Raw genomic sequence first — 27639 nt, 5'->3', positions numbered from 1 at the left:
GCAAAACTTTTTGTCACGAGTGTGCCTGATTCAGCGATAATTTAAACAAAAATAATATTACCATGACAATGGCTTGTCGACAGCATAATTAATGATACACGTTGCAAAATAGCTGGCAAGTAATTTGGTGTAGTTGTGGGACTTGCGTTAGAATAAAGCCGAACGGAACAATATGCCAGACCTTGTACCATTAATGCAATAGGTATTAGGTAGAGCTATTTGTGCATAGTATAAATGGTGTTAAAAGTTGTTGTACGATAATTTTACCCACATTAAGACTGCGTTCCACCAGAGATGCGTGAGGATATGTTGCGAGCAATATGTTTTTCATGAACCAATAGAAACTCTTCATTTACCTATCCTCGCTCCACTCAGCTGTTTCCACTAGAGCTGTGCTGTGCGAGAATAGGGAAATTAAGCGGTTCTATTGGTTCATGAAAGCACATTCCTCACAACACAACCTCGCACATCTCCCTTCAGACCATGCTTCAGACCCACCGTACCCCCGGCGATACCCCTGGTGTATGGTGGTTTTTAAGGTTAAACGGTACCACTGACTACTAGTGATGTGATGTCGATAATAATACCCTTGTTCTTCGGTAAATTACTCAAACCCTTGTTACCCGTGGTTCCTTTGAATGAAAGAAGAAAGAAAATAATTTATTTATAACAGCAATGACACATAATAAGTAAAAATAAGAATAAGAAGTGTTGCCGCTATAAAAACGTCCCGGCTCAGCATATCGCTGGTTGAAAACCAATAATAATAATAATTTTTGAGCAATATTATGCTGCCGAATCACGGGGTTGCAAGTCCGGCTTTATAACCACGGACAGATTCGGGGCACTTATTACATCGGTTCTGGGTGGTCATAAAAAAATATAACCTTAACCTAACAGTTTTGTGATTCGGCTCTAATATGACTAGATATGTAGGTCACACCACTAGTGACCTACACTCGGTGGTACCGTTAACTTTAAAAGACCCACCATACCACCAGGGGTATCGCCAGGGGCACGGTGGGTCTGAAGGGGCACATCTCTGGTGGAAACGCAGCCTTAGCCTACTAAAATACGATAAAAGTGGAAAAATGTTTAAGTCGAAAATAAGTTTCGTATGGAAGTTGAGTCACAAGAAGACTTGCATTTTTTTATTTTAAATTTTAAATGTTTTTTCCATTTGTATTGTATTAGTAATCAGTATCGTAAATGTTGGTTAAATTATTGTGAATTAAATTCAGATTAAAGGAAAATCACCGAAGTGGCAAGAAAAGAGCGTACTCCTACCTAAAAGACCGGCACCGCACTTGTGACTCTTCTGATATTGCAGGTGTTCATGGGCGAGGGTAATCGCTTACCATAAGGCGATCCGTTAGCTCGTTTGCCCCCTATTCCATGAAAAAAAAAGCGATTCTTGGACGAAATACACACGATAGGTATTGTTTCTATTTCTTTTATGTACCAACTAAAACACGTTTTTTACCGTCACTTGTAAAACTAACAAGGTAACTAAATCTTGCAAATATATTTTATAGATTCTGCGGTCTGTAACAATACCCATATCTTGAATGATTGAATCCATGTCTATGTATTCGTGTACTGCACAGTGATAGTTAAAATATAATACTTACGAGTATAAATATTATCCAAAAATAAATTAAAAATGTATATTCCTCTTTGTAAGCTCTTTAATTAAGTAGTATAAAACTCAAAGACATAGTTTACTTCGAAATAAAACCTCAAATAAAAGTATGTATTAAATGATTTTCTAAGTTAACAGCACTTATTCCTGTTTCATTTTATTTGCGCCATTAGCTAAAGTTAAATTTATAAGCCTATGTCCTTTTGATTTTGATCAGGTTTTTGCACAGCAGCCTCGTTGTCAGCCGTCTCTTGTCCTGTAAAAATAATAAAAATACTTAAAGCCTTAAATATTTGTGCGGTGCGAGAAACATCGTGTGTTCGTTACAATTGCAGGGCCGCGCGGCCATGGATTTATAAGCCAACAATCATCGATTGCGATGTACAGCAACTTGCATATGTCTCTCTCCGTTTGAATAAGGTTTAGGTAAGCCTAACCTGACCATAACGATAGATGTAATTGTAAAAATATGAAAGATTCTTACCATTATTTATTCGGACATTAAGTATACGATGATAAAGTTCATTAAACTTTTTTTGCCGTTTGACATTAGAAGGTGTGCGTATCACCAAAGTCGGTAGTAATATGAAGTGTTCAAGGTTAGGCTCCTCTTTTGGACACTTCTTATGGGAAACTTCTTTTTTGACCACAAGTCTAGGAGTCCTGCCAAGTGGTTTCCCGGAGGTGCCACTGCCACTACTCGTTAGCTTTTGCTTGCACTCGTTGCGTGTCAGTTTCTGCAGTTTTTCTGGTCTCGATGGGTTCGAAGCACGATAACAGCACGTTGGCTCCCGGTTGTTTCCGCCACGGGATACTGCGTAGCTCGGGCCCGGCGAGCAATCGTCTTGCCTGCTATGACGTTTATGGCTTGGTTCTGGAGAGATCAAGCGATCATGGCTGCGATGACTTCGCTGTGGACTGTGTTCTTGCCATTTCCTGCTGGACATCACGGCACTGCCAGCGTTGTGCTCGCTCCCGCCCATTTCTTTTTCACCAGACGGTGGTTTGTTCTTGTGGCTGGCTACTATTATATCGCCAGTTTTGCCAACTGGCCTACAGCTTTCATGTCTATGATTTAATTTCACTATTCTGTAATGGCGACGTCTCCTACGTTCCACGTGAGCTACTCGCTCCCTCAACAGACTGTCAATCAAACGTTGTAATTCTCCCCGCGTGCTCACTCGCTCCGGATGCGTCACTCGGCGTCCCAAGCGAGCGCTCGGCCAGTGCGTTCGACAAACGTCTTCCCAAATAATGTCACTAAGTACGGCTTCTCGCGATGGAGTTAACTTTATGCCGTCATCACGTGGAGCAAACTCTCCTTGCGCCAAATAGTGAACCGTGTCCATCAACCTATAATCACGTACAGGATTAAGCTTATGACGTATTTTATGTACCCTCTCGGCAGCCATTTTAGGTGCATCATCACGTTTGTAGGGCACAGACGCCGTCTGCCGGCGACCCCTAGCTGTTATGCCGTCATACGTTGTGAAGTCCCGACCATACTGCTCAGAATTATGTTCCTTTTCGATAGTAGTAGCTTTACTCGGTGAAAGCCTCTGGAATGCCGATGTTTCAGGGATATGGCTGTACTGTTCTATGTAGCTGCAGCCCGGCCGACCAGATGCAGATGTACTTTTCATTGTGATGTCCTTGTATTCTTCATCTGATGAAGACACATTAATGTGTGGATCAATAGAATGTAATACCATGTCTTGTCTTCTAATCCTGCGTTCTAACTGATCTATTTTGCTTATCAAATTGTTTACTATTGCTACAGTAGTACGAGCTAATTTATCTGAAGAATGGCGCGTAACTGTAAAAGTAGCAACGTCTTTAGTCAATTCAAACAGGTTTTCAGATTCTTTAATAAATTTGTTATCGCTCATAATAGGTGTTCGGGACTGGGCCTTAACAACATAATTTCCGGCTGTTCCAAGCTTTGAATCGGGTACATCGTTGTTACATACAGAGCTTTCGACTTCCAAGTGCTTACTGACTGTAATTTCGGTATCCAATGAGACTTTGTTCTTTTTTTGATCCTCCAGCTGCTGCTTTTTTGTTTCGTCTAAATCAGGACTAGCAGAGCTCGATGTATTTTGCGATATGTCTGTAAAAATGCGTTGTATTAAATATTAATATACGTAGTTTAAAACATACAGCTTGATTAATTTAATAATAATCTTACGGGTGGTGAACGACGAATGATCTCCAATAGCAAGTCTTGTCCCAGACTTTTCTAATCCCTAAAATTTTAATCATTATTAGAGCGTGAAAGTATTTAAATGAAATAAATTGGAGTAAAGAACACAAATGAATGACCCTCTTCGGGTGAAATCTATTCTTCTCGGCTATGTAGATTGTCTTGATGGGAATAAGACCACGCTGTTTGATGGAAACAACCACTCGTTGTGATGGTTTTAGAGGGCTGGAACTTTTCTGGAGTATCTCTAGATCTGTAAAATTAATTTGTAATAAAATAACAACTGGCAATTGGTTTGAAAGCTGAACTCACATCCGAATTATTTATCATACATACAAATGTGGTCTTTCATTACCTAGAAGAAGTTGTTTCTTAGGCGAATGTACCGAAGCTCTCGCGATGGACTCGTATTCAACTTTACGAATCAACTTTTCTTCTTGGATGGATATAAACTTCTTCTTTGATGGAGTTTGATTATCGTCCATCACATTTTATTTTTCTCCGTCCCAGCATATTTCTTAGTTTGTTGTTAAGGTAGAAGGAAAGAGCTACAACTAAAATTTGGATATGCAAGTAAATCAAAATCTACATTATACTGTCAAAAATGAAGTTTAGTTATCTTGACATTATATTCTTCTTTTTATGTAAAACCTTTAGTTCTACTTTTTTTGATCGACGGCATCTAATGTACTAAAAAATATTATATTATTATCATATATTGGCATTACAGTAAGTGAATGTAAATTTCTTGATAAATTCTTATGATGGTCATCAATTTGATACAAAACTTTTTATAAATAATCATTCAAAAATGGAAGACACAAAATAAACGACAAAACCAAATGTCAAAATTTATAAAGCGTGACACTTCACCCGCATGTGGTTTTCTTTAAAATTGTTAGCCAATTTTCTGGTGACAAATTAGTGCGGTTATCAAGGCGTCGTACGTATGGCTGTTTAATTTTTAGAAATGTCGGAACAAGAGACGAGCGGGGCTGATGTTGCCAATAATAAGGCACCTGTGCTGATGGTGGAGCAGGAACAGTCTGCAGGCAGCAGACACAAGCCGTTCCGTCCTACGGAGCTGCAGGATGAACAGCCAGAACTACTACACAAACGTTCCAAAGCACCTGCTGTGCCTTGTAAGAATCCTTATATTTTGTTTGATTTTGAATTTGTTTTGTGTAGGTCAGTGTCAGCTTTTATGCTTTATGGACTATCATTTAACTTCTGAAGCACTTTTTTTCGCCGACTTTGCTCTTTTTTGTAATATCTTCCCAGAGTTAAGTAAAATTCTTGAACTTTCGACCTTTCTGGACAAAATTTAAAAAGTTGGACGTTCTTAACCGGCAGGTAACAATTCAAAACTGCTGACACGCGAAAGTTTAACTGTGCTACAAAATTAACCATATAATCGTGTGATTACTTGTATGTATGTTGCCTAACAGAACTTTTTTCAAACATTTTTATCTTCTAGCTCTTTTAACTTCGACCTTATGCCTTCTAGGTAAAGTAATTATTAAACCAAAAGCGTCCCTCGTCATTTATATATCTTCTTTTCATGTTGTCATGTTAATAGAAAGTTTCGTAGTTATTATAAGTTAATTCGAAATTGTAGTAATATTTTTTATATTGTTTTATCTATAGCCGTGGCTGATCAACTGAAAATCAAACCCGAAGACACTGTTCAGGAAGATACAAATAAATCAGAGTGGAAAGAACAAGAACGTGGTAAGTAAGATGAAATTTATGAAAACAATCTGTTCTACTAGTATCAAGATTAATTGAAATGTAATTACCTTATCTGAGACAAAATACCTCGCCGCTGTGCGACCAAACACTCGAATACCAAGGTTCATTAATCTGGACCTCCGCAGAGTAATTCCAGAATCAATGAATTCCATAGCGTTGTGTTACTTCTGTATGTATTGTTATGTTAATATTTTAAGTTGTTTGATACTTATACGATATAAGAATAATTATGACAAAACATTAATTTGTTACAGGGTCCTCTGAAAAACTGAAACATAAGCACCTGTTGTCTAAAAAGTCACGCTCGAAGAAGCACGACTCTAACACACCACCTGAGACCGAGACTATAGCACTTGCAGCATTAGGAGTTGTAAGATCATTACGCTTAATTATGTCAAATTGTCTTTAGACACGATTATGTACATTAATATCTGCCACAGCGGAGCGTGCAAAAATATCTGACACGTCCTTCCGGCCCTAGAAATAGTCGTATCAGATATTTTTATGCACGCTTGTTGTGTCAGATATTGGTGCTGGTGACTGTACCATCAGCCAAATATGTGGTCTACCAACCTAAAGTTGATAATCGTTTGTATGTCATAAAACAGTAATGCCAATAGACGTGTCTGTCAACTTGAAAGTTCGACTTTAGCGACATATTAATTTAATAGGAACTGGTTTAGAAATTGATAGACCACTTATTTGGCTGATGGTACAAACAAAGAAATATTAAGATTTAATTGGTAACCTTCCCTGCGCAGCGCAACGTAAAAGAACGAGAATTTGTATTTTGCGTAGAGATTTACTAGCAAAGAACTATCTTAACTTAAATATCACGTAATAACAATCATCACATAAATGTCACTATAGCTGGTCCTCAAATAAAAGAAAACTAGTAAATAGTTTATGGGACTCGTTCATTACAGAGAGATAAACCCATCCCTGCCGATGTGAAGTCGATTTCGTCTGCAGTCTCAGAGCCTATAAAGCCGGTGTCGAAACAAGACGATGACACCATTGCAGAGTTGCGGTCCCCTAAATCAACCAGAAAGATTTCTGAATGGGTACGTGCCAAATTAGGAATCTATGCATAATTCAGACAGTACCTAAACGAAGCAAATTTTCTAGCTTCGTGCTTAGTAGATGGAAAGCCGGTAAATTGAGCTAGGTAGCTTGTAGTACTCGTAGAATAAGGTAACTTGAAAACGATCATACAAACGTAGAAAAGCTGACTATCGATTATTACCATTCGTCACCATCGTTGATTTATGTATAGTCCAATATAAAGTAGAAATTACATCTTCGTTAAGGCGCGGCAGCCCGCACGTAAAACTATCCTCATATTTGTCCCGATTAAATGTTTTGGGAGCAAATCTAAACACTAGACTAGCAAAAAAGGGGTGGTAACTATTACGCTGTAGGTTGAACTTGAGCAAAATCCGTGTCAATATCAACCTATACAGCTATGTCTTCATCTCTGAGAGTAATTCCTCAAACGTGAACTCTCTCGTGGCCACCGCGCACACGGGAAATGTGCCTGCTAAGCGGTAGCTGGGACATTACCTAGCGAGATATTTTTCCATTGCTCGAGCCATCGCTCGATTCTATATTCAAAAGTTTGCCGCGCGAGATGAAGACACAGCTTAAGGCATTGTCGCACAGGATGCATTTTGCGTCGTACAGTCCGGGCACCTCATACAAGATGTTTTGAAAATATAAGTAGGTATGAGCTGACCGGAATGGAGGACGTTGAGTTCCTTCAGTGTGATATGTGATAAGTCCCTGAAAGTGTGTGATTGTTGTAGTCGGACGACGAGGAGGCGGGCGGGCTGCCGCGCAGTGACTCACGCGCGTCCCGCGTCTCGCGCGCGGTGCGGCAGCTGTTCTGCTGCGGCACGGCCTACTCGCCCCCATCTGAGGACAACATCTCTAATGATCGCTACCCGAGTGGCATCTAAACCCCTTATACCCCGCAAGCCCAAACCACCGCACTGCTCTGCATCTCACCCTGACTGGCCACTCACGGTCACTGCGGGACAAATTAACTTAAGGTATTAAATGATGGTAACACGAATCGCGGAGATTTTTGATTGTTGACTGTGTACTTATTTATTTGGTGAACATAATGTATTATTGAAAATTTTCAAATGTTCCTACGACTCTGATGCACGAAATGTAGGAAAATGCGGCTCGGTTTTAGCAAGATCACGAACGGATTTCAGCAACTGTGATCGAGGATGGCCAGTTGGATTATTTATTAACTGCAAATGTGTGTGAATATTTTGCTTGTGTATTTCTGTTATGTACATAAAACTTACTTTTAAAACGCTTTCATTCTTTGTCTATTTGATACCCAAGTACTATATATAACATCAGCGGAAACAACAGTAGACGTTATAAATTTTATAAAACAATCCTTTTGCCACAGCAAACATTAATGGTTTTATTGCATGTTTGCCTAATTAAAGTCATGATATTAATTGAAGACTATTAACAAGGGAAGTGTATTGAAGTAAAATTTTCATATGAGGCCAGCAAGACCACAGGGTATCTGGTAGGGGGTTAAACGGCAGTAGTTGTCTATACACTTTATATTTATAAGCTTTATAACAGATAAGTGGCATTTCATTTCAAATTCGTTAAATTATAAACCCCATTGTATAATTTATTCGGAATGATATAAGAAATCATGACGTATATAAATACGAATTTGAAATGCAATGCCACTTATCTGTTATAAAGCTAACATGACCCAAAATTCATACCTGTATTGGAAGCAAACATAGAGAAACTTATGGGCTCTTGCTCTACAATGATCTAACGTGGATTTTACCCACCAAGTCCGATGTGTACTGAAGCACTTTGTTTCCAAACAAATATATATAAACTATGCGATGTTTATAAATAAACTAGTAAGCTTTTTCAGCAGGATGAAATAAAAATTAATGAGCATCAAGAAATTGAGAAAGTGACTGAAAATGAAGCTGGAGATTATATCGAAGTGGTAAGATTTTTTTTGTATAAGTTTACAACACTCACCGCCTGGAACGCACATAATCGTTTATAAATTCTGAGAACTTCACCTAGTAGTACCTTGAACGCTAACTAGTGGTGATATGATAATATAGCGTTGCTTTACTACTTCGAACTGCTATGAACGCATATAAGTTCAAAACTGTAGTATAGGCATTGTGGCACTGGGCTTACATTAATAGGCACAGAATAAAGGCGTTGCATTACTACTTCGAACTGCTATGAACGCATATAAGTTCAAAACTGTAGTATAGGCATTGTGGCACTGGGCTTACATTAATAGGCACAGAATAAAGGCGTAGTAGTAAGTATGTGGTAACGCTATATAAGAGCTGGTTCCCACTTGTCAGATGTCGGGTCCGGATTTTAATCGGACGTTCCAGTGGCAGAACATTTTATAAATATGAAGCTATTCACACTTGCCCGACACTATTTTCTATGACATCCGACATGAAACGGATCCGACACCCGACAAGTGGGAACGGGGCCCTAAAAGCATTTACTGTCGGCATGGTTTATTGCATTTGTAAGTTTAAAACACTATCTTCCATTGCTATTAATACTAACACGAGCACATAATTAGAGCTTTTTTGTTGACAGTAGCCACTTTTTTCCACCTTAAAATTTAATTGATTGGTTAGTGGATTTTCATACCAAACCGTGATTAATTAAATCACGGGAATTGGGTGAAAAAATATGAAGATATGTTTTATATTTTTAGATTTCGCTTTAGTTCCGCTTAAACTGCCTTTCAATTTAACCACTAAAGTTTTAATAAATGTTAACAAAAGGTAATAAATAGATTGTTTATATAAATTTACAGTTAACAAGTACTGATAAGTTACGAAATGAAGAAATTTCTTGGAGTAACCCCGAGTACTTGGGCAAAGTACATTTACAGGTACAGGTATTGCTACATTTTCTTTGCACACCGCTTTCTCGTACATCTCTGGTGGATGCGCAGCTTTACATATCGTCACTACTTTTAAAAAATCTCGTAACTTAAAATTTATAATTTTTCTAAGTGATCTTTATGCGCCTTATTTGAAGGGTCGATTTTGTTGACGTATTGATTTGAGATACGAGATGTTTTCAAAGTAGTGACGATATAAGTATGTGATTTCCTTAAATAGTTGATTGAATACATAGAAGTTACAGGTAACTCTCGTAAAAGCATGTTAAAAATACAGGAAGATAAAGTTCGTACCTACATTGTAGTACAGTCGAGTTCATAAACTTGTGAGAAAAAATTTGATCGAAAATATCTGAACACGCTTCTACGCCGTTAACAATAAAGTCGAGTTCAGATATTTATGATCAAATTTTTGCTCACCAGTTTATGAACTCAACTGTACCTACACATATCTGCTGTTAACTCCTATCATACGGTACTTAATGTTATGTACCTTAAACGCACCGCGTAGGACTACCGAGTCACAGCAGTAGCAATGGAAAGCTAACCTTGTTCTAGCAACCCTAAAATTAAATCCAGCAAACAAGACTAAATAATAATATGTATAATAAAAATAACTGCGACAAAATGTAAAGCTAGGGCTAGGTCATCCACATTCTCATCTCATGAATAAGTGATCAGTATGGAAAATGCATACAAACAAAAGTTTCAGCTGACAAAAACCAAGACTTTTGAATACTTACAACAATATTTTAAAATATTGCAGATGCCAATAGAGGGTCAGGTGTTGAAGCTTGAACGCAAGGCATCGGTAGGCCCTTGCTTTAGACCGGGTATGCCCTATGAAGGCCCAACTGGGATCAAACTATTCGTTCCAGGGGTAATTACGAGTAGATTTTATTTAGTGAAATATTGCGGCAGATTTACAGCCTGTTTCTTTACTGACCATGCTTTAATGCATTCACTGCTGGGAGATATGTGCACGTACAGTCAGCAACAAAGAATATGAATACAGCCAAAGTGCAAAAAAATATGTATACACGACCTTAATGTTGAGGCAATAAAGTCCTGTACATATTTTTGCCACTTCAAATGTATGCATATTTTTGTTCCGGACTGTACATACCATGCACATACAATAATGTGGCACGATAGCGAGTCACAAAAAGCATACCTATACGCATATTAAATAAATAAAATCAATAAACACCAGCAGAGAAATGCTATTAATCTACCTGTCTTTTATTATTACTCCAATCTACTTCGATTTTATTTCTTTTAGAAATCTAACAGACATTCGGCTGAGGATTTCAAGGCAGTGCCATCAGGAATTTCTATGAAAATGTCCAAGGTATGTGAAAAAATGATGACAGAAACACGGTTGAAAACCATTGACAAAAGTGAACTCATCCTTACCTTTTAACCGCCAAATAGGTAGATACGTTTTCATCCTCATAAGTACGAGTACCTACTCGTACGTATACACGGCACGGCCCGTGCCTACGTGCCCGTGTCGCCACCTACTCCAAAACTACAAACATGACATTTTGTCTTAAATATAAGACTGCGGCGAAATGAGCTGGATAATTTGTGTCTTATAATTCAGACAATGGCGGTTAAAGGGTTAAAGTATCACTTTAGGTATACACTTAAGGGTTAAAGTTAAAGTATTATTTTCGAGCTTTGATTTACCTTTAATATATGTTCGACACCAGCAAAACGAGAAGATAAGGTACTAAGTTGGTAAAGTCATTTCTTATTATTTTACAGAAAAGTTTGACGGCGCAGACCAAAAGCAAAATTGATTTCATAGAAGGCCACTGCAACAGGTCTAAAAAAGGAAAAATTGACAAGGTACGATCTGAATGCTAAATCAAATGAAGATGTGGATAATACTTATTATGTAAATGACTAAGACTTCTTGAAATGAATATTGATGCTACAACGTAGGCACATAAGTGTTAATCTACAACCCTTCACTTCTCTGTAATTAGCCATGCTAACTTTTTTAATATGTATGGAAATCTCAAAACCATTTCGAGAAACAAGCTTTCGGTACAGTTTCCATGTATCAGATTTAAAAAAAAAACATACATTATTAAGATATTCGTTGAAATGTTTTGATCTTCAAATGACCTTTCTCTACGTCATCAAATGAACAATGGATAATGATTCCTATGCCTTATTAAAAAAAAAAACACCGACGTCTGTCTAGTCTAAGTCAAACACAATCGTGACGTTGACGTATCGTTTCGTTTTGTAGTAATTGTAGTTTGTTTGTTATTTAAACACAAAGAGTACATAAAACCAGCATATTATCCTCTAACGGAACAGAAAATGGCCAAAAGGACGGCTAATTTCGAAAAAGCCGATTCCCGGAATTTGCCACTAGTGGACAATGTTATGATACTGGAGTTCATGACGAATTCTAGCAACCACAACATCGCTGAAATAAGAGGAGCTAAAGCTCTTATGTAAGTAAATTTCTGGCTTAAAATAACAACTTTATTATTTTGATACCAAATTAAATAGTACTACAGTTGAATTTATTTTCTCCCCTTTTTAGGTCATCCGGGATAGTTACTTGTCCTCAGCTGTGGGATATGTGGAAGTGCAGAGAAGCTTGGGAATCTGTATTGTCAAAGCCAGAATTGTACCAGAGCATAGAACACAAAAGTCATATACTGTAATGGCCAAAATAAGGGAAACTGATGCCGAAATCTTAGTCAAACTGTTCTGATTGTGCAGCTTCTGCAGGTAAGATCTATTAAATCTTTCCTTGCGTAACTTTGATTGATTTAAAAAAAAGTCTTTTTGTAACTATAGTTTTTTTATAATATTTTTTTTATTACTTACAAATATAAAAAAATAGGCAGGATGTTACCAATTTAACCTCAAATCAATCAGTTATTTATACCAACCTCTTCTTTTTAAGGTGGCTGCAAGCATTCTTTACTGCTTTTATTTTGGCTTGAAAAGCAGAGTTGTGAGCCTTCCTGCACATCTACACAATGCTTCTGGATTAAGCCTACTTTGGGATCTGAACGAACTAAACATGTTTTGGCAGAAGATGTATACAAAAATGTTAAAAAATTAAGATGGCTCCAAGAGATCCTACAATTTTACAAACTTTTTATGAACAATGTGTGCAAAGAGATGCAAAAGGTTCACTAATATGTAATTTACAACAACAATTAAAAAAAAAAACTTTTAATCTCTTTGACATGTCGGTAGATTTTTTTGAAAAGGAAAGTAATCATGATTTTGAATATTTTAAAGACACATTAGATCACCAAATAGGTAAAGATGATATAGAAAAAATAAACAAGAAACAGCAAATCAGGTAAATAGTAAATATTGGCATTATATTCGGCAGGGACGGCTCACTGCTTCAAAATTGTATGAAGCTGCTCACTGCAAGACTGATGGCACATTAGTCCGACAAACTTTTGGAAAACTTTTATATATCCAAAAATAATGTTAAGTGCCAAATGTAACTAACATCACAATACAAGTAACTTAGCCGTATTCTTGAAATTTATATTTATACCTATGACTGCGCGGAGCGTTAGGGTTGGCAGCTACAATAGTTACATATATGTGAATATTTATTTTTTAGCTTAATATCATATACATGTTAATGTAACAGTTGATGTATACAAATTAGTGTATGTGTAGTATACATACTTATGAGTTCTTCAATGTGTATGTATTAATGAGTATTAGGATGATTCTAATTTTGTGCAGTTTTAAATGGTATATTTATGTCCTTGGCAGTACTACACAAAATGTTAACAACTGAAGAATGTTTTAAACTAAATATGTTTTTAATTTTTGTCCTACTTTTTGTATCACAGAAACATATTTTATTATTATTAAAATAAAACAATTCATGTCTTTACAAATTCAGTTTATTTTTATTAAATCACCCTGCAAATTTATAAGCCCACAAGCAATCATTATGATTTGATCCAAGAAGCCTACATGTTTGTGATTGACAACAGAGTGGGGCTTTAAGATTTTAAATTCTCTAATTCGCCTGATGACACGCTCAACATGGATTCGCAAACTTGCAATCGTTTTGCTCTTAAGGACTTCTTCTCTGGAAGGTTTCTGATTTGCGTAAACGCTTGGTGGACGCAATAGTTTTATATTCTTATTTACTAATGCAGACTCAATTTCTTTGAAGCCTCTATCGGCTAATATCACTGCGTTAACAGGAAGACATTCGATCAGGCAACTCTTTTCCACAAGGGCTTTATCAGAAATCCGCCCACCATAACCTTTGGATATAAAACTGATAAAGCCACTTGGAGTACAACCAATTAAATATTTTAAAGTATTACAGCTTTTATACTGAGACCAGGTTTGAGATTGCCTCAAAGGATTTGTGGGTTTTTCTATCTGAATTTCAAAGCAGTCTATTATCATTTGCACATTGGAATAGTCAATTTTGAAAACCAGAGGTAAATTTCTTTTTATTTGTAAGGCTGATGGCAAGAATATAAAGTTTTGGAAATAATTTGCCAACACTTCTACACCTTGTTGGAAAAGATTTGTCATCTTCGGTCGAGTTATTTCAAATACATCACACATTCTATCCAATGTGTCATTCTGTTTGATTTTGAATAATGTAATTATCAAAGACATAATACTTGTTTTTATTGCACTTTTTTCTACTATAGTGTTTATTAACCAAACATATTTTTGAGGAAAACCTAAATAAGTTTTGGGTTTTTATAGATTAGTGCTAAAAATAGATTTTTCAAATTAGATTTAGTTGAAACAATCTCTTCACTTTCTGTTTCTGAAGGAAAGTTATTTATTGAAGGACTAGATGCCTCTTGTACATTGACAACTTCTTCCTCCCACAGTGAGGTACTGCTTCTTGGACTTTGGCATAATATCTTCTTCTTAAAGTGTGTATTTGTTCCCTTATCAAAACACACAATCTTTTCACACTGCACTGCAGCATTCACTTTGATTGGTAATGTTGATCCTGAAGTACTAGGTATTATATTTTGGTTTAACTTTTGTTTCTTTGGTGTTTCTTGTGTGTCCTCGCATCGTAGTAAATCACACAAAACAGATCGCTTCTGACCCACAGTTAATGGAACGCGTCGAAGCTGAGCATTTCGTGCCATTACTGGTTGCTCATTCATCAGCTTACATTTGTAATAATTTTGGATATCTTCTCGCTGCAAAATAAAACAATATTATAATAATTAATAAATACGATCTAATTTATACGAGTACTCAATGGTCAAGACTTTATTATTATATATAAGCGACTATATTATATACAAACAATTGTGTAAAAGTAATGTGTTTGTTTTAAATAAGTACATACGTATAAATGATCTTCACAACAAAACTGCAAATAGTTTTTGATGTATTTTTGTTCCACTTTACGACACCATTCCTCTTGCAGTCGTTCTGGGATTGGTACGAATAACAAATCCGGGTTATCCCGGCTGTTATTCGGACATAAAGGGACGAAACACTTGTAGCCTTCCATTTTAAACAAGTTCCGTATGCGATTTCAAGTTTTTGAGGTTAGCAGTCCGCGGTGACGTTAATACCTTGACGTTGACGAAACTGTTTTTTTTTGTGCAGTCAAAGACTACACTATCCATTGAGGATTTGATGACGTCACGCCAGCAATAAATTGATATATATTTTTATAGTAGATAGGATTAATTAAAAAAAAAATACCGAAATTAGTTTCTTAAAATAGTCTATATTTATCAAATACATTATAATAACCATCCAAAAAAAAAATGAAGCATGACCAATTTGATGTGATGTGGATTTTGACAAATCGTAGAGGCTACCATTAAAAAGGACCTTCATCCGTCTCTTTCTAACTAGGCTGAGAGAGATTAACAGATTAGTAGGCGTTACTTTACATTCATGTAAATCGTAATCAATTATAAAATCTTCTTTTCCTTTCAGGTAAATGCGCCTAAGACTTTGCGAGAAAAGCTGGATAACGTCTGGTTTAAAATAAAACGCTCTTTCAGTAATTTGTAACTTTTGAATTCATTTACTCTAAATTACTTTGTTTACAGGACAAGTAGATAAACACACTAATAAATATTTTTTTGACAACGTTGCATTTTTTTAACATTTCACAGAGGTTACTTCACTGCTCCAGTGTTGGCCGTTGGCTTTAGCTTTCATAATGCTAGAACTACGTGTTAGCCACATTTTAACGTTAGTATTAAAGACAGAGTATAGGTAGAGTCATTCACGATGACGCGTGCCGTGGTTCTTATTACTATGTCATTAATGTCTAACTTTGTCAAAATCACGCGTCTTCGTGGATGGCACTAGGTATACATTTTAATATCAATTACTGTTTGCACAAGTTTCTTTCAAGTGACACGCACATCACAAAGCGCTTCAGCAAGATAATTAGAATTTAATGCAAAAGTTCGAGCGCTGTCTGTCAGATTTATAATTGAACAGACTATCCTCATCAGATGCCATATTATTTAACGCACCCTGAATCACAGTCACTTTCAATACTTCTGCCCGTTAAACGGTACAGGTTAAAGATGCTAGATGCGGTGGCCAGCATCGGCGTATAAGACTTTGCGGCTCCAAGTGTATCTACAGACATGGATCTTTATTCCTCTCAATGATCTCTTGCGCCAAGCGCACGCTGCGCGGGACCTTGCACTTGCTGCACGCACAACTGCGCATGGGCATCTGGTGCGTGAGGTTGGCGGCGCGCGCGGCATCGTAGTCAGCCTCGCGAGGCCGCCAGCATAGCTCCGTGCTGCCGACTGTGCATGTCATCTTGCGGCAAATCTGACGACAAATGAAGAATAGAATTGACAATATAAAGTCACTGCATTAATATTTGCCACAGCGGAACGTGCAAAAATCTGACACGTCCTACCGGCTTTTTTGTGTCAGATATTGTCCTACCGGCTTTTTTGTGTCAGATATTGGTGGTGATCACACACATACACGATCCATACTTTTCACACAAATCATATAACAGGGATCTCACTCTAGCTGTCAGATACGTTTTGGTCAGATTTGTTAATCGTCAGATCATGATCATTAATTTAACAGCTGCATTTTCCGACGGATACGCGTACGGGCAAATTTGTTTGTCATCAAGCGCCAAGAAATGTTGAGAAGCAACAAGACGAATAAAAGTTTTTTCGAAAAACAAATCTGACGGAAGTCGTCACGTCAAGACACCAGTGGAGAACTACCTATTGTAAAGAGTGCTGGGACACTGCTTCTCTGCTTAGTGTTATAGTGTGGCTAGCAATTATATTCAGAGCACACACTTAGTGTTGCAACAGGCAGTACGAAATGTAGTATAAGATGTCGCTTGGAATGATTATGCGACGGCCATAGCAAAATGCAAAAGCGTTTAAACTAGCAGGGTGTTTTTTAAGTTATTCATGTATTCGTATAGTTATTACTGATTGACGAGATTGAATTTCATAAGGATCAACATTAATGAACATCCAAAATTAGTCAATATTTTCATACGGAACACTCGGCTGCACAGTAAATAATAAATGTTGGAATACCTTTAGACTGCCAAGATGCAGTAGTTCTAGTAATAAACTAAGCAACTCGAGTGTTCCGGCGCAGAGCTCCGCTACGGCCGGCTGTCGCGGGGCAGCAGCAGTCTTAGGCACACTTGGGGATCATGCCGCGGCATATCTGTCACGATATATGGGCATTATAATAAACACTCTTATAGCGCTTTAGCTAACACATTTTCGTGACAGTGAACAGACTGCTATACATAATCGGTATTGAATCTTAGAATGTTACGGTCGTGATGTTAATTGTTAAATTTGTTATAATTATGTTTTAATTTTAGTTTCCCTAACAAAAGGATACTTAAAGGAACTGATTTGTTCTCTTTTTGTTGTTTTTGACGTTAGTCAGATAATAAACCGCATTTCTCAAGAAATATGTTTCGTCTAAATCTTAGTTACTAGGTACTCCTAATATTCTCATATCTATCACCTTCATGGTGATTGATAACTATAAATTATAAGTTCATGGTACATTTCAAATGTAATGAGGGCTATCGCGTATGAATTCGCCACTAGAGGCGCTAGTGTGTGCTATGTCAAATCTCATAGTTTTTGGGTGAGCTACGCGGGTTTATTTATAATTAGAATCATTTTGTGAATATTTTGCAATATCTGAAATTATTTATGGCAAATATGCGTTCCGGGGCATTGAATGTCTGTGTTTTGAGACAGTTTTGTCTTTCGGAAACCTTTGTCCTCCCTTTTTTCCGAACAAAACGGGGACTATGCAACACTGTGGCATGCTCGATATTTTTATGGTACGGTTTTAAGGTGTATTAAATATGATTTTAATCTAAACTTTGTTTTCACGCCCGTAATAATAGACTTTGAAAGCCATACTTAAAAACCTCACGCAACAGTGCGCCATCTAGTGAGACAAAAAACGATAGCCCTCATTACGCACATAAATTCATAAAATCTCAGAGGTACAAACCGAGCTCGAACCCACTACCTCTCTGCTCTCAAAGAGTCTGCTTCAGATACCCTAAGTCAAAGCACTAGGCTACCACGGTTACTTACGGCTACTTACTTACTTAGTTTTACCATCTTCCAACTGGTACAGTCACCTGCATTGATATCTGGCACAGCGGAGCGCACAAAAATATCTGACACGTCCTACTGACCCTAGGAATAGAGGCGCATCAGATATTTATGTACGCTTATTTGTGTGAGATACTGATGCTAGTGATTGAACAGGTAAAAAAAAGCAAAACCAACCGAGGCTAGGTACTCGTCGCGGCACGAGTCAGGGCAGAGATCGCACATCCAGTTGGTGGGCGGCACGCACGGCACGACCGGCGGCGTGAGGCATGTGCCCGGGTGCACGCAGCAAGCGGAACAACAGCACGACGTGCACATCGTGTATACCTGGAAGACACCAACACTAACATTGTATACATAACATTCAATTTACTTATCTATACTAGTCCAAATTTACTTTACAGATGTAGCCCGTTATAGTGGTTTTCCATCGGGAAAAGTCTGATCTTAATCTGTATACGACGGCACCCGAAGTGTCAGTCAATTATCAAATCATCGTGTTAATGAGTGAGTATTTTCATAATCCATTAATATAAGGAACTTTATTATTTAGTTTCAAATGTAAAAATGAAATGTACGGCTGTACGATGGGCACTGAAACTAATTGAGAACGCTAAATACCAACTTTTCCGAAAAATACGATGGAAAACCTGTATGTGCCCTACATCTGTACCGGATATTTGACGGCTGGTTTGACATTACTCGTTACAGCAACTTGGTGTAACTTGGAATGAGATTGGAATTTTAGCGACATAACATAACAACAAACATAACAATCTGTTGAACCACTGTTGAATCAGTAAATGTGATCGTATGTCAAACCATCTGTTTGACACAACTTTAATTGTGTCCGCAGAAACTTTGTGCTTTCCCAGAGTAAAAAATAGCATATATATGTTATTTTAAGTTTAGATTAATTTATGTGATATTGCCATGCCCGCCCGGGCCCATATGGAACTAAGTGTTCCTACTTGCTTAGTTAATAAGATCTGTACAATTAATTAAGAGATAGTCTAACTTTCTACAAGTGGGAGCTGAACACTAATGTAAATAACCTTAGAATGGATAGCGAAAAAAGTGTAAGGTGTGAATGTAGGTGTATAATAAGTTCATTGTATTTATTTGTTTCGATTATATTAAATTAAAAAAAAATGTATTAGAAAGAAAAACCATTCAAGTCGCCGTACACAATGGTGTAGAAGTCTTACGATTGTTTGTAATAAAAAAAATTGGGATCGATCACTATGCACAGCATTGAATTTCATTTTAATCAGGTACACTACTCGAAAAGAAAATGGACTCACCAGCCAGACAGCTCTTGCGATCTCATTACGGATGTAGGGCAGGCAGTTACATAGTAGGCAATTTTCAAATTTAGAGAGCTCCGGAATACCTAAGTTACTTTCGACTCCTGATGGCCCCAAAACAACCTGAAACCGTCAAATATACTAATACATTATAAAAAATACAATCATCATGCTGGATTTTCTGATGAAAAACATAGCAACTGTCACCCAAAGGAAGAAAAAAAAAAATTAATAAATAAATAATAATAATAAATATCATGGGGCACTTGACACCAATTGACCTAGTTCCAAACTAAGCAAAGCTTGTACTATGGATACTAGGCAACGGATAAACATACATATATATATAAATAAATACTTAAATACATATTAAACATCCAAGATCTTAGAACAAACATTCGTATATCTGCTCCAGCCGGGAATCGAACCCGGGACCTCAAGCTTCGTAGTCAGGTTCTCTAACCACTTGGCCATCCGGTCGTCATATTCTTTATATTTTTCATGCAGGTAAGTACCTAACTAAGGAAATATTTATTATTTATTATGATCTATCGATGATAATAATATATCATCGATATACCTAGTATATATCGATAATTATATCGATATATTATGATGTCTATCTTTAGGAAACTAGCGCTCTTTTAATTTCCTAACAAATTCCTTACATCGCTAGCAAAGAACTGGCAGCATGGTGCACAGGTTCCAAGACTGTCCACGTAGGCGCACTGGACGATCTTCCCCAGCCCTTTCAGCCCCTTCACCACGTTGACGGTGTTCCGGGCGACGGCGTACGCGCCGGCCAAACAGGCGTTCTCCACGGTATTGCCCTTGGCCATGCACACGGCTTCGTTGCCGCTCATTATACACGAGGTCACGCACTCCACCTGAAACAGGAGAAACTTCTGTTTGACCCTATAGCATCTAATAGTCCAGATAGGAAAGTTCTATCAAATCAATCACCAATGGGCGATGGATGAAATTTTCAAGTGGCTGATTTTTTTTTATTCGTAAGAATAAGCTAGTCAATGGAAAAAATATCAGATTTTTCTGTAGTATTACCAATTAGTTAAAAAAAATAGTTTTCACTTCACATGCTCGTAAAGTTCGTGTTTATGCTGGATCTACTTGTAGCTGACATAAAATTACTTTTTCACACCTCTCCTTCAGAAAAGTAACTTTTCCTCCCTGACGAGAGGGAGCAAAGTGCAACTTTTCTGGTCAAGGTTTTTCTAAGTGTTTTATTTATTTTTTGAAGTTGATAATTGTAAAACCACGCCATTTTCTATGCTGGTTGTTCTTTAATAATATTTAGATTTTTTTTTCAAGTTTCTTAATGCTCGGTGTGAAAAGTTGTATGAGCCACTCGGGAGCAAAATTATTTTCATCTTGGGCGTTAACACTTGAATCCCTCATTACGCTCAGGATTCTACTGTAGAATCCTTCGCTATATTCTGGATTCAATGTACGCCCTCGCCGTAAATACACCATTTTGCTCCCTTGTAACACAAATAACTATTTATGCTCTAGTGCATAAAGTAAAATCTTCGTCTAAGACCAAGGCAATCATGTGTTAACAGCCACAAACAAAGAAGTTTCTACATATTTATTTTATAATTATTACTTTATAAGAAACTAAAAATCAATCAAATAAATCAATAAAACTAAAAATGTATGATTATATAGTAATGCATGAGTAAAAAAAGACACATAGTACCTGAACAATTGTTTCCACTGTTGCTATTTCATTTCCTCGCCGTCGAAGTGAAAAGCAAAGTATAAAACTAGAGCATTAAACCCATTTTCCCCTCGACGTGGCTATCCACCCTCCCCGTACCGGCTCGGGTGGCTATATGAACGTCTCGGGTAAAATGGCTCGTTTTATGCTCTTTTTGCACAATCTACTATTTTATTCTCGTCAAAATGAACTACTACTCCTGAACACGGTTTTTGTCTTGGTCCTAATGAATGAAAGAGCGAAAAAACCTAACGTCAATGACAAATTGTTTACAATGCGACATAACTTCTTGCGCACGTTTGAAGTTCTCGTGTTTACAATTGGAGAGGTAGGTACCCAATGTAGTTTATCTATTTTTAACCGACGAAATAAACGACTGACCACGTATAACTTTTTAATTCGTCACTCGAGTCTACACGTCAGCTTGCTACAAGTAAGTGATTGTTTAACCCACGTACTTATCTAACACGATGCAGGAATGAACTGTGGCGGATAACACGAGTACCAATTCACAAAGCTTAGGCAGTATGGTGGGTTCTCTTACTTAAAAGTAAAAGTGGATCCTGTGCAGTCGTAGAAGAATGCACATACATGGCAGCTCGTCAGCACGATGTCAATTAGTTAGCTTTTAAGACCTCTGTTAATGCCACGGGTGAACGGCGCTGGCACCTGCGCGGCGTGCTGTTTCAATAAGTTTCAATAGAGCAGAGATCCGCCTGACGCAGCGCTGCTCTACTAAGTAGATGGCATGGAACAAGCACGCCGCGCCCACGCCAAGCCGTGCACGCATGCGACATAGTGGAGGCTCTTAAAACTATTTGCTTACCTGTTCCTGACTCATGATGCAGGGATGTACGGCGGCTGAGAGCACAGGCACCATAGTACAGGGTGTAGCGCCACCAATCACAGGCACACGTACGGTTTCAGGCGGCGCGCGCAGAAAGTCCGCGAGCACCTAATTAGGTACGAGTATATGGTGAAAATAGATTAGGGGTCAGCCATAAATTAGGACCTACCAATTTTGAAATTTTTCGACTCCCATCCACTTAGCACACTATGAAAATCGCAATACACCATTAGGTCTAGTTACTACTAGAGTCTAGTATCACCAATTACCAAATATTTAGGTAAGTATGTGTAATTACCTTCTAATTGATAAAATAGTGTAAGTTTGAAAACCGTTATTTAAATTATGCGCAAGGGTTGTAGGTATTGCCGTTATCGACCATCACTAACAAACCCACAGCTTCGCGACTCCACCCTATCAAGTACTCGAATTACATACAATATTTCTCACACCGTGCAAAAAAACTTCTAACAATACAAAATGTAATTAATTATTTAACAATGTACCCGTAAGCAAATAAAGGAATTCTTATAATTTTACCGTGTTTGCGCGCACGCAGTTTAGTTCTACGCATCCGAGCAACTTGCGCGGGTTGTAGACGCCCCGTAGCCGCTGTATCTCCGCCACTATAGGCACCATGCTCTCTACTGGCTCCGTTGCTACTATAGTAAAGGCCTGTTTGAAAAAAAAAATGTTTCTTGCCTAAAGGAAGCTACTTCACGATTAATGCAGCTCTTCATATTACTCATCATGCTTAGTGCTCTTTCTCATCAGGAAAGGCAAGAAATATAGGAAGTAAAAGGCGAGAGAGCAATATGCTGATTTGTGAAAGCAGCAAAGTGAAGTGAAAGCAGCGCGATGGGCTTAGCACCTGTGTCCGCATCGGGCTGCTAGAGCCCTTGTGAAAGCGGCCGAAGGGTTTCGGTGAACAGTTTCTTGCTGATTTATAACAGAGATAAAATCATACTTAAAGAAACTAAGATAAGGATTACCCACAGTATTGCACGCAATTCAAAGATACTCAGATTGATTTACATTATGAACTCGTTAACTACCTTTTTAGCAAAATGGTTTAAATATGTGTGTTACTTACCGAAGGGCTCACGTTGCAAATTTGAAGCGCTATCTCTGTGATGGCGGGCGCGTTGTTTTCGAACGTGTTTTTGCTATTACGGACCACGATCACTACGACCCTGGAACCCTTTAAGGCGCAGAAAAAAACTTGCTCGAGTTACTTGCACAAGAAATTCCACTAGTCTATTCAAAGACATGAGGTGAAAACAAACATTCTTGTCTTATACAAAGCGCACAGGTATCAAGTGCGTGTTGCTAAAACAACTAGATTCCCTCTGGATTGCCTAATTTTTTTTCGCGACGACGGGTTGCATTCATAGTCATATCGAACTCATGCTTCCCTCACTCTCTGGGTTGCTTAGCGAAAATGTTCACTCCTTGCTACTGATACTTGTTTACTCGATAAAAGGGTAGTAAATACATAGTAGACTGAAGTGTAATAACCAGAATACCACTGATATAATATGGTCTGCAATCGCCGCACTGTCTGCCTAAGGGTTTTCTGAACTTTCAGAATACGTCGCACAGAAGCTTTCTGTCACGTCTGGTTGTGGGTAGGTACATTAAATTAACAGCTGTTACTAAATATGTTGTTGAAGTAGGTATACCTTAAGCGCATCACACAGCATGTGCCGACCGGAGTACGAGGATACTTTGCACTTTGTGTCGACGTGACTGAGCTCCATGCCGAAGCCGCAGGTGGGGCACTGATCGTACAAAGCAATTTCGTCCAACAGTGGACATTGTTTTAAGAGTAGAGCTAGAGGCTGCCCTGAGAATCACAGAAAACAATGATCGAGGGAACGCAAGGTCTAGTCTGCTAAAAATTCACATCGTCCAGTAAAATAAGAATGACAACAATTAACCAGTGACCAGATGGTACTTTTCTATATTGGGTGGAAAAGTCTTTAAAGAGATACCTGTATTTCCACCGGCTCCACAAATCGTGACCTTCATTCCGCACGAGGTTGTGCAATAGTAGTGGGAACCAGGTTTCCTGCATAGCTTGGAAACATTATTCTTCGTCAGGTTATAGCCACGCCGGACCCCAAATCGTGCTAAACCCATCAAACTTCTGTGAAACATTTTGATTTTTTTCTTATGTTTTATAATTTTTCATTATTTAAATATTTACCATTACAAGAATTTTGACGACTTTTGATTTGATAATTTCATGATTCTTTGTTCCAACCAAAGAGTAAAATAATGCTCTACAGATAAAGTAATATTTTTTCAGGTAACCTACCTCTTTTTCCCTTAGGGGCGTTATGGTCTAGGTCTAACACAACTTCAATACAGATTGCACGACGTTTAGATACTTAGCTTAAGATTAGATAATTAAAGAAGCTATCTCAGAATCTCAGTTTTGAATTTAAGTCCGTTTTCAATTATTACTGGCTACTTTTACTTAACTTATCTTGAAACTATTTTCATCATAGTAGTAGGGGAGGCCACGAAAAAAACACGAAAAATGATGCTTAAGCCGGCCATACACGTTACGGTCCATCGCACAGGTTTGCCTGCACAGGTCAGGTAGCGTATATGGGGACGTTCCGGTATACCGGAGCGGTCTTCAGTTCTGTTTGCGACGGCATCGAGTGAGGACGAGGACGCACTAGCACGAAGAACAGTGAAAAGGAAGCGAAAAAAGTGGTGTAAGCATTGGTTATTAAAAATAAAAACGCAGGTACCCACACACGCACAGGTTCACCTTACGGTGTGACCGGAGCAAAATCGATTTTCAAATTTGCTCCGGTCGCCTGCGCAGGCTAAAAAAACTGCACAGGTCGGTCGACATACACGCTCCGGTTGACCTGCGCAGGTACACCTGCACAGGTAGATCTCTCCGGTAAACCGTAACGTGTATGGCTACCATAAGGGCCGCCACATACACTCGGAATTCCGTTTCTGTAAAAGGACAAAGTACAAAAGTATGCAGCTACTTTTGATGCTGACTGTACATACGTTGTAAGTTAAAAAAAACCTATAAATAAAGACTGGAATTAATTACGAACATCGCGGGCACAAACTTTTACAATACATTGAGGACACATTGTGTGTGTACAATACATGTGGACTTTCAATGAATAATACAGTAGCTGATATACAGCTGATATTATCGCTTGATGATGCGCCGCATAAAACCACAAAGCAATTAAAAAGAATATCGAAAGTCCCGTACTGCAACGGATTACGGACTATTTTTGACCACCTGGACATGCAAAGTAATTTTTAGCAATTTTCTAATGTACCTACCCATTATACTGCAGGTCATGCTTATAAGTGATATCTGAATTTAAATCTTAAAACAAAACAATATCTAAAGTGCACTAGTTTACTGAGACAGCTCGAACAATGAAACAGAGGAAAAATGGCTTTCAGTAAAAATAGGCACGTTGATAAAAAACTAAGTCTGATGAGAGTAATTGGACCTGTTAATCTGGTTATGTCTTTATTTGGGCTACTTTCTTACTCGCTGAAGAGTACCAGAAATGGAGGCGTAGTAATTAATACGAAGTCGATTTACTTTAATTCCCTTCGCGGAGTTTCTGTTTTGATACTTATTTATACATTTTTTGTTCTTCACGTACACGATGTGTTCACTGCTACTGAGAGCAACACTATGACTAAAAACGTATTGACTAAATTGAACTATATGATAGAGCTTACGAATTTCCTGGTGTTTTGTACAGTGGCTTACATCTGTGCTTTCAGAAATAGATTTACATACGCAAAATTGTTAAATGCCATTGCTTCTTCTTGTAATAATTTTCCGGACCTAATAAAAAATACGATATTTAGAGATTTGCAAGGTCACGTTAGATTAATAATGTGTTTGCTTTGCTTATATTCAGTGATGCAATTGGCAGTAAATTTCAGTAGGAATAATAGTGTGTGGAAAATGATATTGGTAGCTTTGACTTTTAATTTACCACAAATTATTCAATCTGCTGTGATAAGCTTTTATTGCGTGCTGCTCTTTGCGTTATCAACTATTTTGAAGAATATTGATGCGAACATTAGAGATATAGCTAACGTGAAAACGATGTTTTCGGGTTGTCTGAAATTAGAGATGATCCCGTTTAGCTTACGGCAGTTGGAGGTCGTATATGTGAAGGTGTTAGAAATTAAGCGAGAGATCAATCGGGCTTTAGAAGCATGTCTTTTGGTGATAATTTTCCAATGCTTTCATGCGATGGTGAGCGAAGCTTACATTATCTTTGATGGGCTTACAATAAATGCTGCTTTCGACACACACAATATCTGCAACTGCTCGATATGGGTCATATATCAAGTTATGAAAATTTACGCGATAACGTACCCGGGAACTTTATTGAAAGAAGAAGTATGTTTTTTTTATTATGAAATAACTATTAACGTTATTATTTATAATGACGTTATAATTAAAGTTACTATTTACTTGGATGTTACAGCAAAACAAAATCAGTTGTAGTTTATACAACATTCCAGTTGCACAGCAAGATACAAGACTATTCCTGGAAGTAAGTTATTAGCATAAACTACATTTTAATTATTATATTCTCCATCTTATCTGGTAAAAATAAGCTTAATCCTTAAATTGGTTTAATGTTTTTTATGCCAGATACAACACTTCTCAACACTGATGTCCCACCAAACTACAGAGTTGTCTGTTTATGGCCACTTTGTGTTGGACGCTCAACTAATGTTCAACGTAAGTTTAATATCGTGGTATACAATTAAAATATTATCCAACCTGTTTAAAATCTCTGTTACTATTACAAAAAACTAACCCCCTTATTCATAAACGACAATCAAACGTATTTTAGTTAAAATGCCGCTAAAATTCGTTTGTCCTTATCTGTCACTTCGACATTTGTATTTGTTAGAAAGGGACAAAGCATTTGTTAGTTAACATAGGCTTGTTAAGTTTTATGAATAAGGGGGTAAGACTCTAATCTAAGTCACTACGATATTTCTTGTTAATTACTACGATGTCACTATGACGTTTACTGTAAAGTCGTTCCATGGTGGCTCATGACACGAATTAAAGTCCCTGACCATACGTAAGAATATGCAAAAATGTTGATGTCATGTTTAAGAAAAATATCAATTTTAAATTTAACTGAGATCGGTTAAATCAAAACGGTTACGCTGCATCCTAAGTTGAACCCCAGTTGAACGAACATAGACACAGCATGTTTTTAATTGCTTAAATATACAATAGACCTTTAAAACACTACTTAATTGCTTTGTGAGCGGAAATCTGTCTTTCTTTTTATGACACGGCTCTTTTTATTTTGAAATGGTTAATTAACGCACGGACTACATACCTACTATTAATCTTGCATATTTATACGTTATTCCACAAAAAGTCACTTCATGCTTTATATAAAAAAAGATCTATGGTCACAGATAAAAATCATACCTAACGTTTTTTTCTTTCAGATAATTGCATCGGCTTCTATTTACTTGACTATTCTCCTCAATTTTGAAAAACAATCCTAAGGTTGTGAATGTTGTGATAGGAAC

General features: G+C 37.5%; 4 protein-coding genes and 2 long non-coding RNA genes across 12 annotated transcripts in view; 3 read left to right on the top strand and 3 right to left on the bottom strand.

Annotated features, from left to right (window-relative positions):
• LOC141437409 (uncharacterized) overlaps positions 1-15583 on the top strand; it is a 30055-nt gene extending 14472 nt beyond the window's left edge. Inside the window, exons 2-11 of one of the 3 annotated variants that reach the window (XM_074100755.1) lie at positions 4814-4987; positions 5493-5576; positions 5852-5967; positions 6524-6661; positions 8524-8601; positions 9454-9537; positions 10310-10423; positions 10826-10894; positions 11314-11397; positions 15499-15583. In XM_074100755.1, the coding sequence (XP_073956856.1) occupies positions 4816-4987; positions 5493-5576; positions 5852-5967; positions 6524-6661; positions 8524-8601; positions 9454-9537; positions 10310-10423; positions 10826-10894; positions 11314-11397; positions 15499-15576 (1017 nt within the window). In that variant the 5' untranslated portion in view covers positions 4814-4815 and the 3' untranslated portion in view covers positions 15577-15583. Of the gene's footprint in view, positions 1-4678; positions 4988-5492; positions 5577-5851; positions 5968-6523; positions 6662-7402; positions 7928-8523; positions 8602-9453; positions 9538-10309; positions 10424-10825; positions 10895-11313; positions 11398-15498 lie in introns of those variants that run through there. The other 2 variants (XM_074100756.1, XM_074100757.1) reach the window with 2 other exon arrangements.
• Positions 1677-4441, bottom strand: LOC141437405 (uncharacterized). Of its 3 annotated transcripts, XM_074100748.1 has the most exons (6): positions 4201-4441; positions 3965-4098; positions 3831-3888; positions 3639-3752; positions 2127-3308; positions 1677-1898 (listed from the first exon to the last, which is right to left on the bottom strand). In XM_074100748.1, the coding sequence occupies exons 1-6, from the start codon at positions 4328-4330 to the stop codon at positions 1828-1830; spliced, it is 1689 nt and encodes a 562-aa protein (XP_073956849.1). In that variant the 5' UTR covers positions 4331-4441; the 3' UTR covers positions 1677-1827. The 3 variants fall into 3 exon arrangements, with proteins under 3 accessions (XP_073956849.1, XP_073956847.1, XP_073956848.1); XM_074100746.1 differs by having other exon boundaries at positions 2127-3752; XM_074100747.1 differs by having other exon boundaries at positions 2127-3752; positions 4182-4268.
• LOC141436831 (uncharacterized) lies at positions 12121-13334 on the top strand. 2 transcript variants are annotated; one of them, XR_012452334.1, is made up of 3 exons: positions 12121-12300; positions 12479-12843; positions 13116-13334. It is a non-coding gene; the product is annotated as an uncharacterized lncRNA (long non-coding RNA). The 2 variants fall into 2 exon arrangements; XR_012452335.1 differs by lacking the exon at positions 13116-13334 and adding an exon at positions 12920-12960.
• LOC141436832 (uncharacterized) lies at positions 13437-15334 on the bottom strand. Its single transcript, XR_012452336.1, has 2 exons — positions 14894-15334; positions 13437-14741 (listed from the first exon to the last, which is right to left on the bottom strand). It is a non-coding gene; the product is annotated as an uncharacterized lncRNA (long non-coding RNA).
• Positions 15567-24306, bottom strand: LOC141437406 (malate dehydrogenase, mitochondrial-like). Of its 2 annotated transcripts, XR_012452392.1 has the most exons (10): positions 24048-24306; positions 23736-23899; positions 23147-23254; positions 22594-22728; positions 22033-22161; positions 20137-20355; positions 19466-19591; positions 18339-18488; positions 17103-17238; positions 16275-16359 (listed from the first exon to the last, which is right to left on the bottom strand). XR_012452392.1 is itself a non-coding variant. In XM_074100749.1 (9 exons), exons 1-9 carry the CDS (start codon positions 24211-24213, stop codon positions 16159-16161), a joined length of 1398 nt encoding a protein of 465 aa, XP_073956850.1. In that variant the 5' UTR covers positions 24214-24306; the 3' UTR covers positions 15567-16158. The 2 variants fall into 2 exon arrangements, 1 of the variants encoding a protein (XP_073956850.1); XM_074100749.1 differs by lacking the exon at positions 17103-17238 and having other exon boundaries at positions 15567-16359.
• A 1107-nt stretch (positions 24307-25413) lies between these two features.
• LOC141437159 (uncharacterized) lies at positions 25414-27615 on the top strand. Its single transcript, XM_074100424.1, has 4 exons — positions 25414-26473; positions 26562-26630; positions 26732-26821; positions 27556-27615. The coding sequence occupies exons 1-4, from the start codon at positions 25499-25501 to the stop codon at positions 27613-27615; spliced, it is 1194 nt and encodes a 397-aa protein (XP_073956525.1). The 5' UTR covers positions 25414-25498.
• Positions 27616-27639: the final 24 nt, after the last annotated feature.

The sequence above is a fragment of the Choristoneura fumiferana genome, chromosome 17, assembly GCF_025370935.1.
Source record: "Choristoneura fumiferana chromosome 17, NRCan_CFum_1, whole genome shotgun sequence".
NCBI lineage: Eukaryota > Metazoa > Arthropoda > Insecta > Lepidoptera > Tortricidae > Choristoneura > Choristoneura fumiferana.
The sequence above is the reverse complement of the archived record's forward strand: the minus strand, read 5'-3'. Positions and strand labels throughout refer to the sequence as shown.

Excerpts from the sequence above, each read along its gene's own strand:
- LOC141437405 (XM_074100746.1), bottom strand. The coding sequence starts at position 4,330 with ATGGACGATAATCAAACTCCATCAAAGAAGAAGTTTATATCCATCCAA. Across the intron at positions 3,889-3,964 it reads ATAGATTTCACCCGAAGAGG|GGATTAGAAAAGTCTGGGAC; the intron begins GTCATTCATTTG and ends TTAAAATTTTAG. Across the intron at positions 1,899-2,126 it reads TAATGTCCGAATAAATAATG|GACAAGAGACGGCTGACAAC; the intron begins GTAAGAATCTTT and ends TTATTTTTACAG.
- LOC141437159 (XM_074100424.1), top strand. The coding sequence starts at position 25,499 with ATGGCTTTCAGTAAAAATAGGCACGTTGATAAAAAACTAAGTCTGATG. Across the intron at positions 26,631-26,731 it reads ATACAAGACTATTCCTGGAA|ATACAACACTTCTCAACACT; the intron begins GTAAGTTATTAG and ends TTTTTATGCCAG. Across the intron at positions 26,822-27,555 it reads ACGCTCAACTAATGTTCAAC|ATAATTGCATCGGCTTCTAT; the intron begins GTAAGTTTAATA and ends TTTTTCTTTCAG.
- LOC141437406 (XM_074100749.1), bottom strand. The coding sequence starts at position 24,213 with ATGTTTCACAGAAGTTTGATGGGTTTAGCACGATTTGGGGTCCGGCGT. Across the intron at positions 22,162-22,593 it reads ACTGCGTGCGCGCAAACACG|GTGCTCGCGGACTTTCTGCG; the intron begins GTAAAATTATAA and ends GTACCTAATTAG. Across the intron at positions 18,489-19,465 it reads TCGCAAGAGCTGTCTGGCTG|GTATACACGATGTGCACGTC; the intron begins GTGAGTCCATTT and ends GGTGTCTTCCAG.